The 16,304-nt window shown below is 42.8% G+C and overlaps 1 protein-coding gene across 1 annotated transcript in view; it reads left to right on the forward strand.

Annotated features, from left to right (window-relative positions):
• Positions 1–16,304, forward strand: part of LOC126212787 (uncharacterized) — a 104,622-nt gene that overhangs the window by 74,747 nt on the left and 13,571 nt on the right. The window contains exons 10-11 of the mRNA XM_049940190.1: positions 809–1,141; positions 8,219–8,397. Coding sequence (XP_049796147.1) covers positions 809–1,141; positions 8,219–8,397 — 512 coding nt within the window. The remainder of the gene's footprint in view (positions 1–808; positions 1,142–8,218; positions 8,398–16,304) is intronic.

The following is a 16,304-nucleotide window of genomic DNA, read 5'->3' on the forward strand; positions in this document are numbered from 1 at the left end:
GACCTCCTCTCGTCCCTCCTGCCGGGAGGAGATTATTTTAACTCTGGTACGCATCGGGCACTACCTTTTTAGCCATCGTCATTTGCCAAGTGGTGCTACCCCGCCACTTCGGAACGCATTGCACCCAAATTTGAACTGTCTGCCACTTCCTGCTGGAATGCTCGTTTTTTAACAATTTATATTCCAGCTCTGGTTCACCGTCTGATTTATCAGCCGTTTTAGCGAATGACGCGCGGGCTGTCGACCGCGTTTTACTTTTTGCCCACCGAAGCAATATGGCGAAGGCTATTTAATTTTTAGTTTTGCACCTCCTTTTCTATACGGTGTCTCTTTTAGCCCTTTTTCCACTTGCCAGTTTTTAGCTTTCTCCTATTCTGTCCATTGGGACTGACGTATAGTCGTTTCCCTCCTCTATGTTTGTGTTGTATAGTTTTGACTCGGTTGCGTATGACCCCAGTTGTTTTTTTGCGCTCCGAAACTAAACTAAACTGCTGCAGCCGCAGCTGTCATCTTCTGCTTTCTGATTTTCTAGAGATACATAGCAATGGTCCGTGACCTGTCAGGTAAGGTATCACACAGCTTAATGGGTGCAAAAAAATCTCATTTTTAGTCCCTGTCCGATTTTAGGATGAACTCCACATGTTTTTCTGCCTGTATTGGAGTTTCCCATTCATTTTGCATCTCATGTTAACATATTTGTTGTGGCCTTAGATCCAAATATAGTTTGTAGTTCCATTTGAATGTTTCTCTGTAAGCAGCGTAGAATGCCTCGACACTCTAACTGTTGAACACTGTTTTTGTTCCACAGGAACATTGATGCCAGCACAACCTCGACCGGTGTGTCGGCCTGTGAGGTTGGCAGCACTGGCCATTCTGCCCCCGGCTCATCCCACCCAGGCGCAGACCATCACGCGAATGACATTCCGGCAGTGGACACGACACCATCGATCATAGACGTCGGTACTCCGACCTCCGCATCCGATGTCACCGCCGACAGTAACGGTGGTGGCACTGGTGGTGCCCGTGGGGCGGGCGAGGGGCATCTCCTCGGTGACACTGACACCACCCGTACTGCCGACGATAGGCCGCCGTACTCCTACAAGGTGCTCATTGCAATGGCAATAGCACAGTCACCGCACAGGTTGGTAGCTCTGCTGCAGTGTGTTAAATTTCGTGATTAAAATACGCCACACCATCACGTGGTAGATATCGTTATATATGTAGATGTTGTTTCGGTTGTGAGTCATTAAGTTTGGTTTGATGTATTACTGCATTTGTTTCACTCTCAGCTAACCTCATCATTCGTATCGGCACGATTGCTGTACCTAACATTATCGGCTACAGTCAAGCTTTTTTCAGTCTTCTGACCACACAATGCAATTGCTACGAGCTCATCTCGTGTACCAAATTCTTCATCTCAGAGGAGCACGTTCACCCGACATCTTCAGTTATTTGCTTGGGATGTCCCATTCTCAGTCTTCCCTTCCAGTTTTATCATCTACGGGTCCTTGCAGTACCGAGCAGCTTTCTCCGTGCTATTGTGTAATGCGTGTCCTATCATCCTTCCCTTCTTTTTGTCCGTTTTGTTCACACATTTCTTTCTGATGTGTTGGCAGAAGAGCCAACACCGTGTTGCTAGAGGAGGCCGAAATGCACGTGTTTAAGCTCACGCAAACTGGCGTGAGGTCTGGAACAGGAGAATGTAATTAATATAGCCAATAAGGTACGTTGTTGCTGGAATACTTAACTTTAATCCATAATTGGTGTACATCGCTCTTGACGGTACATTAATTACAATCTCAAAATAAACTGGTAATGGCGCCCTGCTATGACGTAGCTGAAGGCTATGCTAACTATCGTCTCGGCAAATGAGAGCGTAATTTGTCTGTGAACCATCGCTAGCAAAGTCGGTTGTACAACTGGGGCGAGTGCTAGGACGTCTCTCTAGACCTGCCATGTGGTGGCTTTCGGTCTGCAATCACTGACAGTGGCGACACGCGAGTCCGACGTATACTAATGGACCGTGGCCGATTTAAAGGCTACCACCTAGCAAGTGTGGTGTCTGGCGGTGACACCACACTTTCCTCACCAGTTCTGCGGAGAAACTCTTCATTTCTCATCCTGTCGGTCTACATAATTTTCAGCACCCTTCTATACCTCCGTATCTCAGATGCACTCATTCTCTTCTTCTGTTCCAGTTTCTCACCAGTCAGTGATTCACATCCATTCGTGCTGTGCTCCAAACATATATTCTCAGAAATTTTTATCTCGAGTTGAAGTGTCTGTTAGATACTATCGACCTCTGTCTGGCCGGGAATGACCTCTTTGGCCGTGCTAGACTGCTTTTCGTGTCCTCTTGCCTGTATCTCTCGTGTCTTACTTTGTTTCCAGTGTAGCAGAATTGCTTCACTTCATCTACTTTGTGGTCCCCAACTTTGATGTTAAATTTATTGTTGTTTTTATATCTGCTACCCCCCATTACTTTCTGTCTGTCTTATGTTCTCAAATCTAGATCTACACATGATACTTTTCATCCATTATCTTGGCAAATGAAGTTTTCACCAATAAGCTCTGTCAGAACATGTGATCAACCATTCCACTACTTTCTGTTTTTTTGTTTGGTTCTCTCTCTTCTTGACTTGCTGCAAGACGTCATAATTCTTTACTTGATCAGTCATTTGATCTTCAACATCACATGTAACGACCTATCATTCATGTTTCACATCTGTGTAGATCATTTCTACAACCTTAGCAAGCCTTTTATGCTATATATTAACTGCTGTTTCCTTTATGTGACTCTTGCTAGAAAGTGCCAGACTGGCACTGATTTATATATTGAAATAATACCTCTTGGGGATTTCCATTGTAATTATTGGCAAATGTCTTTGCTACCAGTGATTTCCAAGGTTTGATGAAAGGAATTCACAAGAGAGCAGTGGAATATCTCAGTGCACCCCCCGCCCCTTCAGAATTGCAATAACATATCATTCATCCTTTTGAATATGAGGCACTATTAGGGCTTCATGGTAAGTTGCAGAGAGTATGAGGCATGTTCAGCAAGTGACCACAGCATCTGATGTTCATAGGGCTTTACTTCATCACAAAGTTGGCAGCACTTGTTCAATCTGGTTGAAAACTTTTTGGTGAAACAGACTATTTAAATTTTTAAGACTTAAGGTAGACGCAAGGCTTTCTTGGAAGTATCACATTCCAGATCTTGTGCAGAAACTGAATACTGCTTTCTTCACTATAGGAATGATCTCCACTTTTTCCAGCATTTAAACACAAGTGCGTGTTTACTTTGCTTCATTCGCTTTTATTATGTGGTGTTACATTTTGAGGCTGCTGTATGCCTTCATCAATCGAACAATTTTACCCCGGGAAGGAGTGGTCATAGAGGGAAACATTCCACGTGGGAAAAATATATCTAAAAACAAAGATGATGTGACTTACCGAACGAAAGCTTGTGTCTGTGTATGTGCGGATGGATATGTGTGTGTATGCGAGTGTGTACCTGTCCTTTTGTCCCCCTAAGGTAAGACTTTCCGCTCCCGGGATTGGAATGACTCCTTACCCTCTCCCTTAAAACCCAAATCCTTCCCTCTTTCCCTCTCCTTCCCTCTTTCCTGACGAGGCAACCGTTGGTTGCGAAAGCTGCAATTTTGTGTGTATGTTTGTGTTTGTTTGTGTGTCTATCGACCTGCCAGCACTTTCATTTGGTAAGTCACGTCATCTTTGTTTTTAGATATATTTTTCCTACATGGAATGTTTCCCTCTATTATAAATATATAAACAAAGATGATGTGACTTACCATATGAAAGTGCTGGCAGGTTGATGGACACACAAACATACACACAAAATTCAAGCTTTCGCAACCAAACGGTTGCTTCGTCAGGAAAGAGGGAAGGAGAGGGAAAGACGAAAGGATGTGGGTTTTAAGGGAGAGGGTAAGGAGTCATTCCAATTCCGGGAGCGGAAAGACTTTCCTTAAAGGGAAAAAAGGACTGGTATACACTCGCGCGCGCGCGCGCGCGCGCGCACACACACACGTATCCATCCGCACGTAGACAGACACAAGCAGACATTTGCAAATGTTCTTTTTTCCCATGAATAATATATGCTTGTTTTGAAGTCGCCCAACCCAAATTCATCTCTTGTCCTGACTTGTTTGTCTCAGAGTAGCACCTCCATTCACTGTACCTAATTATTTTTTGGATGCATTTCAATGTGTGTCTTCTCCTACAGATTTTATTCTCTTCAGCTGCCTGTTGTACCCAGTGCCTTATTATGACGACGTTTCTTGTTGATAGTCTTCTGTTCCTTTTTTCACAGTTTCTGAAGATACCCACTGATCCATGACAGTCTCCAAATTTTTCAACATCCGCATCTCAAATGCTTTGATTCTCTTCTCTTCTGAGTTTATCACACTCCATGACTCACTACAATACAATGCTGTGTTCCAAACATACATTGTCAGAATTTTCTAGTTAAGAGCACTTCGGGTGCTAACAGACTTTTCTTTGCCAGCAATCTCCTATTTACCTGCCCTAATCAATTTTTAGAGCCCTGTACTTCAATTGGTAAAAATGGAACCGTTGTAGGGTCACTTTGCTGTCCATCTGTTTGTCCGTTTGTTAAAAAACCCTTTTTGTCAGGAATGAGAAGATGCATGAAGTTGAAATTTGTGTCACATACTAAGACGTATGGTCCCTTGGCAGCATAAAAAACATAAGCATCTAAGTCAGAGCAGCCAAAACATTTAGCCATTTATGTGACACATTTTGATACTTGCAAACTCACTTATCAAAACCTGTAGGGTACTTAACTGGCCTAGGACGTTTCACAGTATAATCAAAGGCAAAAAATCTACAACCGGTAAAGTAGTGATTATCAAACAATGGAAAATCCAGGATGGAATGTAACAATATAATGAGCCGCTGAGTCATAGAAAGGCACAACAAAAAGACTGTCACACAATTAGCTTTTGGCCAACGAGGCCTTTGTCAAAATTAGACATCATACACACACGCGTGAAAATGCAACTCACACACACGATCACAGTCTCTGGCAGCTGGAGCGAGATTGCGAGCAGCAGGACATTGTGGGAGAAACAACTGGGTGGGGGCGAGGGGGAGGCTGGGGCACGGAGGGGGAGGAATAGCAGGGAAGGAGTGGGGGACAATAAAGTGTTGCTGGGAGCGTACAGGAATGAGATGGTGACTGGGGCAGCTGGGTGCAGTCAGGAGGATAGAGGGTGCGCTGGGGAGAGGGGGGGGGGAGGAGGGGGCAGAGTTTGTGGAAAAGGAGAGAAGTAAAAGGACTGGGTGCGTTAGTAGAATGAAGGCTGTGTAGTGCTGGAATGGGAACAGGGAAGGGGCTGGACGGGTGAGGACAATGACTAACGAAGGTTCAAGCCAGGAGGGTTACGGCAGTATATAGTATATTTCAGGGAGAGATCCCACCAGTGTAATCCAGAAAAGCTGGTGTTGGTGGGAGGGATCCAGGCGGCATAGGCTGTGAAGCAGTCTTTGAAATTAAGGACGTCATGTTGGCCAGCATGCTCAGCAACAGGATGGTCCAGTTGTTTGTGGGTGGCCATTAAGGGGGACAGGACATCAAACGGGCAGACTTGGAGTAGGCACCACAGGACAGTTTTTATTTCCGTTGTCTGTACTTTTACAAATAAATTCATAGAACTTGGTCAGCATGACCAGGAAAGATTCAGGATTCGTGCATATAGCAGTGGAAGTTCAAAAACATAACAAAATAATTTTTTTACATGTGAAATTTCATCATTTTTTTACTCACTATTGGCCGCATTTGTTGCTGTAGGTACATACAAGTGCAGCCAATAGTAAGAAAAAATGATGAAGCTTCCCGTGTAAAAAAAAATAATAAAAAAAAAATTGTTATGTTTTTGAACTTCCACTGCCATGGGTGTGAATCCTGAATCCTTCCTGGCCATGCTGACAAAGTTTTATGAATTTATTTGTGAAAGTATAGACAGTGGAAATTAAAATATCCTATGGTGCCTTCCATGCTCCAAGTCTGCCCGTTTGACGTCCTACCACCGTTAATGTGGGCAGGCAGCTTGTTGGTTCTCATGTTCATGTTGAATGCTGCACAGTTGTTGTAGCTTTGCTTGTAGATCACATGACTGGTTTCACACCTAGCCCTGCCTTTGATTTGATAGGTGATGTTAGTGACCGGACTGGAGTAGGTGGTGGTAGGAGGATGTATGGGACAGGTCTAGCATCTAGGTCTATGAGTCTAGGGGTATGAGCCATGAGGTAAGGGATTGGGATCAGGGGTTGTGTAGGGACGGATGAGGATATTTTGTGGGTTCGGTGGGCGGCGGAATACCACTGCGAGGTTAAGAGGAAGGATAGTGGGCAGTATATATCTCATTTCAGGGCACGGCGAGAGGTAGTGGGAACTCTTCCGGGAATGTATCCTATGTTCCGATAACCCTCCCGGTCTCAACCTTCGTTAGTCATTCTCCTTACCCATCTAGCCTCTTCCCTGTTCCCATTCTAGCACTACGCAACCCTCATTCCACCAACACACCCAGTATTTTTACTTATCTCCCTTTGCACTATCTCTCAGCTCCCTCCCTCTGTCTGCCCTCCCTTCAACCTCCCGATGCACCTAGCTGCCCACTCTCCACCTTGTCCCTGCACGCTCCCAGCACCACCTTACCGTCCCCCACCCCAACCCCTACCCCTCTATCCCTTCTCCTCATTCCCACCCCAGCCTCCTCCTCATCTCCATCCGGTTGCCTCTCCCATAAGCCCCGCTGCTCGGAGTCTGGCTCCAGCTGCCAGAGACTGTGCCCGTGTGTGTACGAGTTGCATTTGTGTGAGTGTGTTCGTGTGTGTATGGTGTCTAATTTTGACAAAGGCCTTATTTGTCGAAACCAATTGTGTGACAGTCTTTTGTCGTGCCTTCCTGTGACTCGGCATCACCGCTGTATGGTAAGCGTCAACTATACTTTTCATTATGAAGTCCTAATTATGTCAGTTGAGAAACAAATTTTTTTATCATTTGTTGTCAGACTAATTGACCGTCTGTCCGTACATCTGTCGAGACCCCTTTTTCTCGGGAACGAGTAGCTGTATCGAGTTGAAGTTTATATCGGATTCTAAAGTCTATGATCGGTTGATGATGTAATAAATTTTAGCTTACCTTCTAAGTCAGTGCAATTAAAAGATACGGCCATTTCGTCACATATTTTGATAGTCTCAAATTAACTCGTCAACCTGCAGGCTACTTTCTGTTGACGTAGAACGATGAAATTTGGCAAGAAGCAAGGTTTCACAGTGCAAATAAAGGGGGGAAAAAAACCAGAAAATTGTTAATTTGTAATTATATCATACAAAAAATATTTTTTGTCCTTTGTTATTGGGTGTCAAACTTGAAACTAAAACATTCTTGAAAGTCTTAGAAACCCTGGGACTGGTGTATAGCCAGTATCACTGTCAATGCCAGGCAAAAAATGTCAGTATTGTCCCCAGAATGAGATTTTCACTCTGCAGCGGAGTGTGCACTGATATGAAACTTCCTGGCAGATTAAAACTGTGTGCCGGACCGAGACTCGAACTCGGGACCTTTGCCTTTTGCGGGCAAGTGCTGTACCATCTGAGCTACCCAGAGGAGAGCTTCTTTAAAGTTTGGAAGTTAGGAGATGAGGTACTGGGAGAAGTAAAGCTGTGAGGACGGGGCGTGAGTCGTGCTTGGGTAGCTCAGTTAGTAGAACACTTGCCCACGAAAGGCAAAGGTCCCGAGTTCGAGTCTCGGACCGGCACACAGTTTTAGTCGATATTGTCGATTCCCAGAGGATGAATACTCTACATACAAAATTTAAGTTTCTACAGAACCCCCAGAGCACGAGTTCTCCTCGCACCTTGCTAATTTTTTATGTCCCCCTTGTGTTGTCCACAATGTAATATTTTGCTCCCAAGGTAGCAGAATGTATAGTGTCATGTTCCCCAGTATTGTAAATAAATAAAAATATAAGAATATACAATTTTGGCAACAGCGTTTCTCGTCAACTTTAAAGCAGGAAAATGTACACAACTATTTATGCCTCTAGTTGTACAAGAGAGGTAGAGGGACTTTTAGTAAAGGTGCCAAAATGTACACTCGGCCTGTAGTTCAGACTCTGGGATATCCTTGGAATTGTCTGGATTGTGACGTGTGCTTCTGTTTGTCTGGCAGGAGATCGACAATGTCGGAGATCTACGGCTACATCTCGAACCACTTCCCGTACTTCAGACGCAAGAAGAAGATCTGCCAGAACTCGATACGCTGCATCCTGTCGTCCTACAAGTGCTTCGTCAAAGTGCCGCCAGAAAGCGGGGATTGTAATAGCGCGTACCGCAACTACTGGATGCTCGGTGAGTCCCGTGACCGATAACAAAGTGGCTGATTGTGCCGCCAGTTCCTTCTCTTATTCCACATGTATTGGTGGTAAAACAGTAGAATGTTAACTGAGCTTTCAACGTTAAAATTACCAAGTGCTTTTGACACAAGATTTCCTGGCTGTTGTTTAGTGGAATTACTGCTGGTGACCTACTGCTATGGCATTACGTACTGTGGCTGCCGTTCACGACGTCACTTCCGCCCACTTTAGTGCTATACAGTTACGAGAAAATTTTGCTCGCATCGACATCTTTGATCGTTCTGACGTCTTTGAATACACTGACATGTAATGCGTGTATTGATGAGTTTGGTGTTGTACTTTCAATAAGGGAATGCTTTACCTATGCTAAGAGATACACTGATGGGAAAAATATTGCAACACCGAAAAATAATTGTTGTAGAGTAATGAAATTTTGGGAATACATTTGTCTAGGTAACATATGTAAGTGATTGGCATTGCAAGATCACAGTTCTGCTACGGTCATTAGCACCCGGTCTGTGACTTAGGAAAAGGTAATAAAACGAAACTGGAAACCAGCAGCAATGGGAGCGAAACTCAAAAAAGTGGGGAAACCAAACACAGAAGGAAAACTTAAAAAACCAGTATAGCAGGGGGGTTGTTTGTCCCCAAAAAGAGCTTCAAATGATTGACGTCATCTCACTGGCACTAATAAACTCGAGAATGCGATCGGCTGAGTGCGTGTCATCTGCTAAAATGGAAGGTATATCAGGCGACAGCTGTAGACGGGCGCGTAACGGAGTAAAATATGGGCACTCGAGTAAAAGGTGTCTCACCGTCCACAGCTGAGAGCAGTGGGGACAGAGTGGGGGATGATCCCCACTTAAGAGACAGTGCCCTCCCGACAACGCGTTCGGGAGGAAGAGGTCCGAGCACAGGGAAGAGCTTTCACGTCCCGCAATTTATTACTGGGAAGTGTCGACCAATGTGCTTGCCACAAAAGAGCAACACGACGACATAAAACACTCCGTAGATCGGCGAAGGGAATCGTGCGAATAGCTGGCCGAAGAAGAGAGACTGCAGCCTTGGCCGCTATATCGGCTGCCTCACAGGTCAATGTAAATGCGAGATAAGCAATTGCAAATGTGAAATGCTGATAAATTAATAACCGGTGTAAAAACTGCCGAAATGACGAATGGATGCGTGCGAACGTGCAGTTCTGTGTTTTACAAGTGCCAGATGTCTGTCTGTGGGACGGAGTTTTCTGCCTGTTGCAGCTGATATATCAATATAGCAACGGTAGAGTCGTCGTCCGATATGTGCTCGATTAGAGGCCGATCCGGTGATCGAGCAGGCCGAGGCAGCACGTCGACACCCTGTAGAGAGTCTCTCTGTACGACAGTGGTCGTCGGCGAGTGTTATCGTGTCGGGAAACACCCCCTCAAATGCTGTTCGTGAATGGCAGCTCGACAGGTCAAATCACGACACTGATTTACAAATTTGCAGTCGGGATGCACGGGATAACCACGAGAGTGCTCCTGCCGTTATACGAAATCGCACCCTAGACCGTAACTCCGGGGGGAGGTCCAGTGTGTTTAGTGTGCAGACAGGTCGGTTGCAGGCCCTCTATTGGTCTCCTCCTAAACGACACAGAGCCATCACTGCCACTGAGACAGAACTATCTATCATCAGAAAACACAACCAGACTTCCTTCCACCTCACCCTCCGACGAGCTCTCGTTCGACATCGCCGAAGTCACAAATGGCGGGGATTTGGGATCAGTGGAATATGTGCTACAGGGCGTGTGGTTTGGAGCTGTCCTCGAAGTAACAGATTTGTAACAGTTTGTCGTGTTACTGTAGTGCCATCTGCTGCTCAGATTGCCGCTGCAGATTGTAATGTAATTAACTGTCGGAGATGAAGTTTATCTTGTACGAAAACTACGATGCCCACAGTAAAGAGTTAAGGTAATTTCAACATGTTGCCAGAAAATGTGTTTAATTTATTTAATTATGAATATTTCCTTTTATGATAAATAATGGATTCGTTTGAGTTGGTAAATGTTGTGTATTTATATGTATTTATTTATTTGTATCTTCGGAGTTTATTAAGGTCAGTAGACCAAAGAATCTGGAATGCAGGAATGTCTGCAACTTCCGGGCACACGTTGGCTTGCCCGCCACTTCTTTGTCGGTATTAAAGGGAGATGGACATGTTTGTGGGACAAGTGCAGTATAATGCATTTAGAGTATCAATGTTCATAGTGAAAATGGTGTAGTTACTAACAAAAAGTACGAATAAATATTATTTTTAGCTGAAAGTATTTCGGATCCGGTAGTGTTTATTTCAAACGAGAAGGAAACCCAGGCCGTGCTTGTTGGAATGATTAATTTTGCAGACAACTTCGAGAACCCCTAGACAAACGAGATCTGCAGTGTGTAATCTTTCAGCAGCTACTAATAAATAAGTGTTGCTGAAATTGTGCTGCAACTAGTCGCATTATTCTCAATTACAAACACGTGGTGAGGGTGTGGTCCTACCACAATATACCGCGTAAGATTCCACGATTTTTCAGTTACCTAAGAAACGAGATAGGTAACAACCAGTACAAGATGCAGAACGGTGCGGCGGAATGAAACACCGACACGGGAGTCTTTCCCCTGAGTAGTGGCCGTGCAGATCCCGCTCTTGTCGTGACTCTACATTCTCGTGATCACTGCTGCCGGCAGTCGCGTCAGGCGAGATCGCGTTTTTAGAGCAACCCTGTCGAGTGACTTGGTGCGAGCACAAAATGCAGTAAATGATCGAACAGTGCTAGGCCACCAGATTGTCTTTCGGACCTGGCAAATAGGGGCAGGAACATCGAGCACGACTTCAGAGTGTTAGAGGATGTAAGTGTGTCACGAGGAGTGAGTGTGGAGGACGAGCCTCGTGCTGGACAGCCATTGATGTAAGAATTGACAATAATGTTCAGTGTGTGGATGAAGTGCCAAATTCAGACCATCGGTTGAGTACGCACCTGGTCACGGATGCAGTTGACATCGATAAGACGACAGTACGTACGATTATCACTGAGGATGTGGCGACGCGAAAGATCTACACTGAATTAATCCCGAAGGTCTCGATAGACGACCGAAAGTAGGGGAAAGAGTGTGCTTGTGAAGACCTTCTGCAACACACTAGCGTGTCACTGTTCTGTTGGGGATTTTTGACGATAGAGCCATTCCGTGCCGAGCGGCCTAAGTGCAAAAAAAGTTCCCACATGACCATTATCAGGTGTCTTCGACCCGGGACATCCGGGAAGAACCCGGGAATTTTTTCATGTGGGAGAAAACCGGGAAAAACCCGGGAATCTTTTTGAGTTCCGGGAATTTTTCATTATTTTAGTTTTCAGTTAAAATTTTTGTGATTTTGACTGGTAAGAACCAATACTCTAACAAAAAAATTTACTGTATCCAGCTTCTGCAGAAGAATACTGCAGCCACAAAACATGAACGAGAGAAAAAACGAAATTAAAACTTAAGTCACAAAGAAAATGCGCCGTATACAACAACAAAACACAGTGCTCATACAACCGTCTGCCAACAGCAAAGTGTGTCAAAGGCTTTAGGAGGACTGTGCAGTGCTTCTTAACTACAAATTGACTCCAATGAGTGTGACGTGACAGTTTTTTACATTACATTCGTTTTAATGCAAGATCTATTAATGTTTCACACGTACGAACATGCGGGCTTCCTGCGTCATCGTAGCTGCGCAAATGCAGTGACACCTGTTATCTGGCGCTATCTGGCAACTGCTGAAACGTACCTTTCTAATAGGTCATGGAAAAATATTGCTTTGAAAAGCATTACTTTCAAAATAAATTTCCTTTTATGTAAGATAAACTATGTGAGAGAGTGTACGACGAATTTCTTAAATCACAGAGCGTTTGACTCTCATTTAAAAATCAACTCTTCGGCGATGACCATATGAAGAATTTCGAGCCCAGAAGATCAGACATTTACGTCATTATTAAAAAATTTTACTGGCACATTTATGTGATGTATGACATGCAAAAAAGATCAACAATATATGTGGAAGCTTAGCTTCTCTTGCAGCTTATTAATCTTAGAGACCAATATTATATGTGATAGCTTTGCTTTTCTTGTAGCAACAATTGTACATTAATTTAAGCCATTAATTTTTCTTATTTGTGTGTGTGCGCAACTTAAAAGAGATCTTGCTATTGGCCGACTACGTCACGTGTCAAATGCTGTCATCAGCTGGTGAGATCAGGTGACATGAGCTTTGACCGGCTTACAAAATGTGTCGCAATCTCGATTTTAATGCTTCGGAAAGTAACATGCGGTGTTTGGTGGAATTCGAATTTATACCTTTGTAACACGGAAATATGCAGTATATATGTTGCTGCACATCAAAGATCTTTCCAAAACGTGTTTTTTTCCCCTGAGTTTACTTTTCTAAAGTGCCAGGAAATTCTATGCCGGTGTATAAAACAATAAACCATAAAAGGATTGATAAGTGCCGAGAAAAAATATACTGTCACTTAATACGGAAAAAGTGTATTTTCATCTGGGAGAAAGTGTATTTTCAACCGGGAAATCCAGGAAAAATCCGGGAATTATTTTTCCTTGTCCATGTAGACACCCTGATTATGGATTTTGTTGAGACTTTGTGTGAACAATTGTACATGTTCCCAACCAACATTTATAAAGTTTTACTTTCACCAATGTAATACTGGCACAGATATAGTCATTCGTTGGCCTCATAGGACAGCTATCGACAGGGCTCCCTTGAGTTTGCAGCAAGTTGGAGACATAATATCTCCAGCAGCATTTTCTTGAAGTAAACAAAACTAGTGCACCTTGTACGACTTTTTGCACTCCCTTAAGCGAACGCCGGCCGTTGTGGTCGAGCAATTCTAGGCGCTTCAGTCTAGAACCACGCGACCTCTACGGTCGCAGGTTCGAATCCTGCCTCGGGCATGGATGTGTGTGACGTCCTTAGGTTAGTTAGGTTTAAGTAGTTCTAAGTTCTAGGGGACTGATGACCTCAGATGTTAAGTCCCATAGTGCTCAGAGCCATTTTCTTAAGTGAAATAATAGAAAAACATTTGATGAACAGTTTTCATATGGATAATTTGAAGCAAAATTGACTGAAAAAATAAGTACTCTAAAAAGATGTGGATTTGAGATTATTATATCTCTGAAAGTAACTGCTGGATAAACCTAACACTGTATTTGGTTTTAAAATGTGAGGATACAAGGCACTAAAAAGAAAAACGATGTCGAAGTACATTGAAAATTTGATCCATATTCAACTGATTCTCAAATTAAATCTTTTGATATGGACACACACACACACACACACACACACACACACACACACACACACTCTCTCTCTCTCTCTCTCTCTCTCTCTCTCTCTTCAGCTCGACATAATTCTTTTTATAAAAATTGGAATTGCAATGGAATAAGTATTCCAATAAAAATAATTATTTTCACTGTTTTTGTGGGTCTAATAATTTGAGGCAAACACACCTGAAAAGCGTAATTTTTTGGGTTCTATCTTATCAAAATTTCTTCCCAATCAATCCCATGAGTGACATCATCTGGCCAGCAGTGTAGTTCTCCTGACATTCTACAGCAAGTTAATGACACCTGTAAAACACTCAAGTAGCTTGAATTAAACATAAGCTTAGGGTTCTGAAAGAGACCTCTTCTACTTTGGCCCTCTGACACTTACAGAAGTGTAGTGTCAGCTTATGATCCTGTGCAAAGAAACCCTTATCAGGTTTGGGCACCTCTAGTAAAGAAACTGTCCCATGGTTGCTGTTAAACTACTATCATGTGAGTTCCCTATGGCAATGGGGAACCAGAAATAGTAAAGCCACCATGGACCATACCTCACATTTACACTATTCTCATGTGTACACCAACGATCCACATGAACCGCAAACTACACTAACACAGAGTAAACTATACCTTAAACCAGAATTAAAGTAGCACATCAATAGCATTACATAGTAAAAAGATATATTAATAATTCTTTGTACCATGTATCCATTCCAAAAAAGCCAGGAAGACTGTTGTGACCTTCATCAAAATATACACAATGCGACAGTGGTGGAAAAACCTGCAAGCTGTTTATAAGATGTGTGCTGCAACTGTTACACAACAATTTTATTACCATCATGTCCACTGCCTCGGTAATGCACAGTTAGATTGTGAAGTTTAAAACCAGTTTGATTGTTTGAAGTTTTTTGTGTTATTTGGACTTTATCACACATCCTGATCATAAAGACTTTTGGGATTGCCATCCCCAGAGAGTACTAAACAATTGTAGAACATAATAAAAAGATGTCAGATTTAATTTGAGTACCATTAGAACATGGGCTCATTTTCAGTGCACCTCCATTTTGTCATTCTTTTTTATGGTCTTGTATGCTCTCATTCCAAAACCAAATATAGGCTTTTACATGGTGTAGAACACAATCTTTCTAATGAAAATTGTTTAAAAGAGTTTGCACGTGATTTTGTAAAAGTGGGCCAAATAAAGCAGTTTTTGGAATTTTCTTTGGATAAACCATCAACTTTGCCCTCAATTTGTAAATTATTGGTAAGTTTATCGCACAATTACTTCCAGAGATGTAGGAAGCTAAACCTCAATTTTTTTCTCACTCCTTTTTCTTTTTTCTCCTGGGTGTCTGTTTTCTTGCCCGATTTGAGTTCTAATTATCCATATGCAAATTTGCCGGGAAATCTTTATTTTATTTTTTCGTTTTTGCTTAACAGAGCACAGAAGTTGTACAAGATGACACAGTTTTGTTTCTTGTAAGAAAATATTAACGGAATTATTATATTATGTTTCAAAGTTGGCGAAAACTCAAGAGTACACTATTAATAGCTGTGCTGTAGGTTCAAACAAATGACTACCTGTATGTCACCGCAAGTATTGAAGTAAAGACAATGAAACTTTAGCAATGTTCATTGGGAACATGTGCTATTTGTTCTCACAAAATTTCACCAAAAATGTGTGATGGTCATGGGAGGGGGGGGGGGGGGGGGGCTGTAGACCACTTGGCATGTAATGACCAGATAAATAAAAATGATTTACCCGGCATCACGCTGTCTGTCTTCTTACAAACTGTACACTAGATTTATGAAGTAACCTATGTGACAGACAAAATCTGTATTTCATTTAATTTGGCGTTATCTTCTTTATACGTACTTTGATAAGATTCTTAATGTGCTTTACAAATAGTGTGTTTAATATAGAGTTTATGTCCTTGTAATTTACAAAGTAAAAGATAACAAAAATATTTGTTTAATTAGTTCCACATCAGAAACATTACACTTTCTGTGGTGTTGTGAAGATAAGTTGTTGAGTTATTCTCCAGAAAGTTGGAGCAAGGTACAGTTTTTAAATTTTCTATGACATAGCTCATGTATTTCAGTCAACTGTGTACAAATCAGTTAAAATCCCATTTCTATCACATTTAGTTTGCGAACTAGAAACTTTCAAAGTGTTAGTGGGTGGATGAAATGTGTTGTACATAGTACTTGGCTGTAAGCAGACAAATGTTCTGGTGGCAGAATGTCGATATAGGTGAGGTGTTCAAATGTGTGCCCATGTTCGTGACTGCACGATGCAGTGTGCCAAACAGCCTGCGAGTGAAGTGTAATGTCACCGGTGTAATAGAGCGACAAGCTTCCTCAATGCGCCGTTCGAGGTCATCTCAGAGTGCGAGTTTAGTGACATAAACAGGATTCTTTAGAGTTTCCCACAGAATGAGATGCCCTGGTGTTAAATTGGACCTTGTGGGACATTCCTGAGGAGACCCCCCCGCTCCCTACCGTCTTCCAGGGAGTCTGTTGTTTAGTGCTTGCACAACAGGCTGGGTTACCATCATGCTCATCCAAA

Source organism: Schistocerca nitens, chromosome 11 (genome assembly GCF_023898315.1).
Source record: "Schistocerca nitens isolate TAMUIC-IGC-003100 chromosome 11, iqSchNite1.1, whole genome shotgun sequence".
Lineage (NCBI taxonomy): Eukaryota > Metazoa > Arthropoda > Insecta > Orthoptera > Acrididae > Schistocerca > Schistocerca nitens.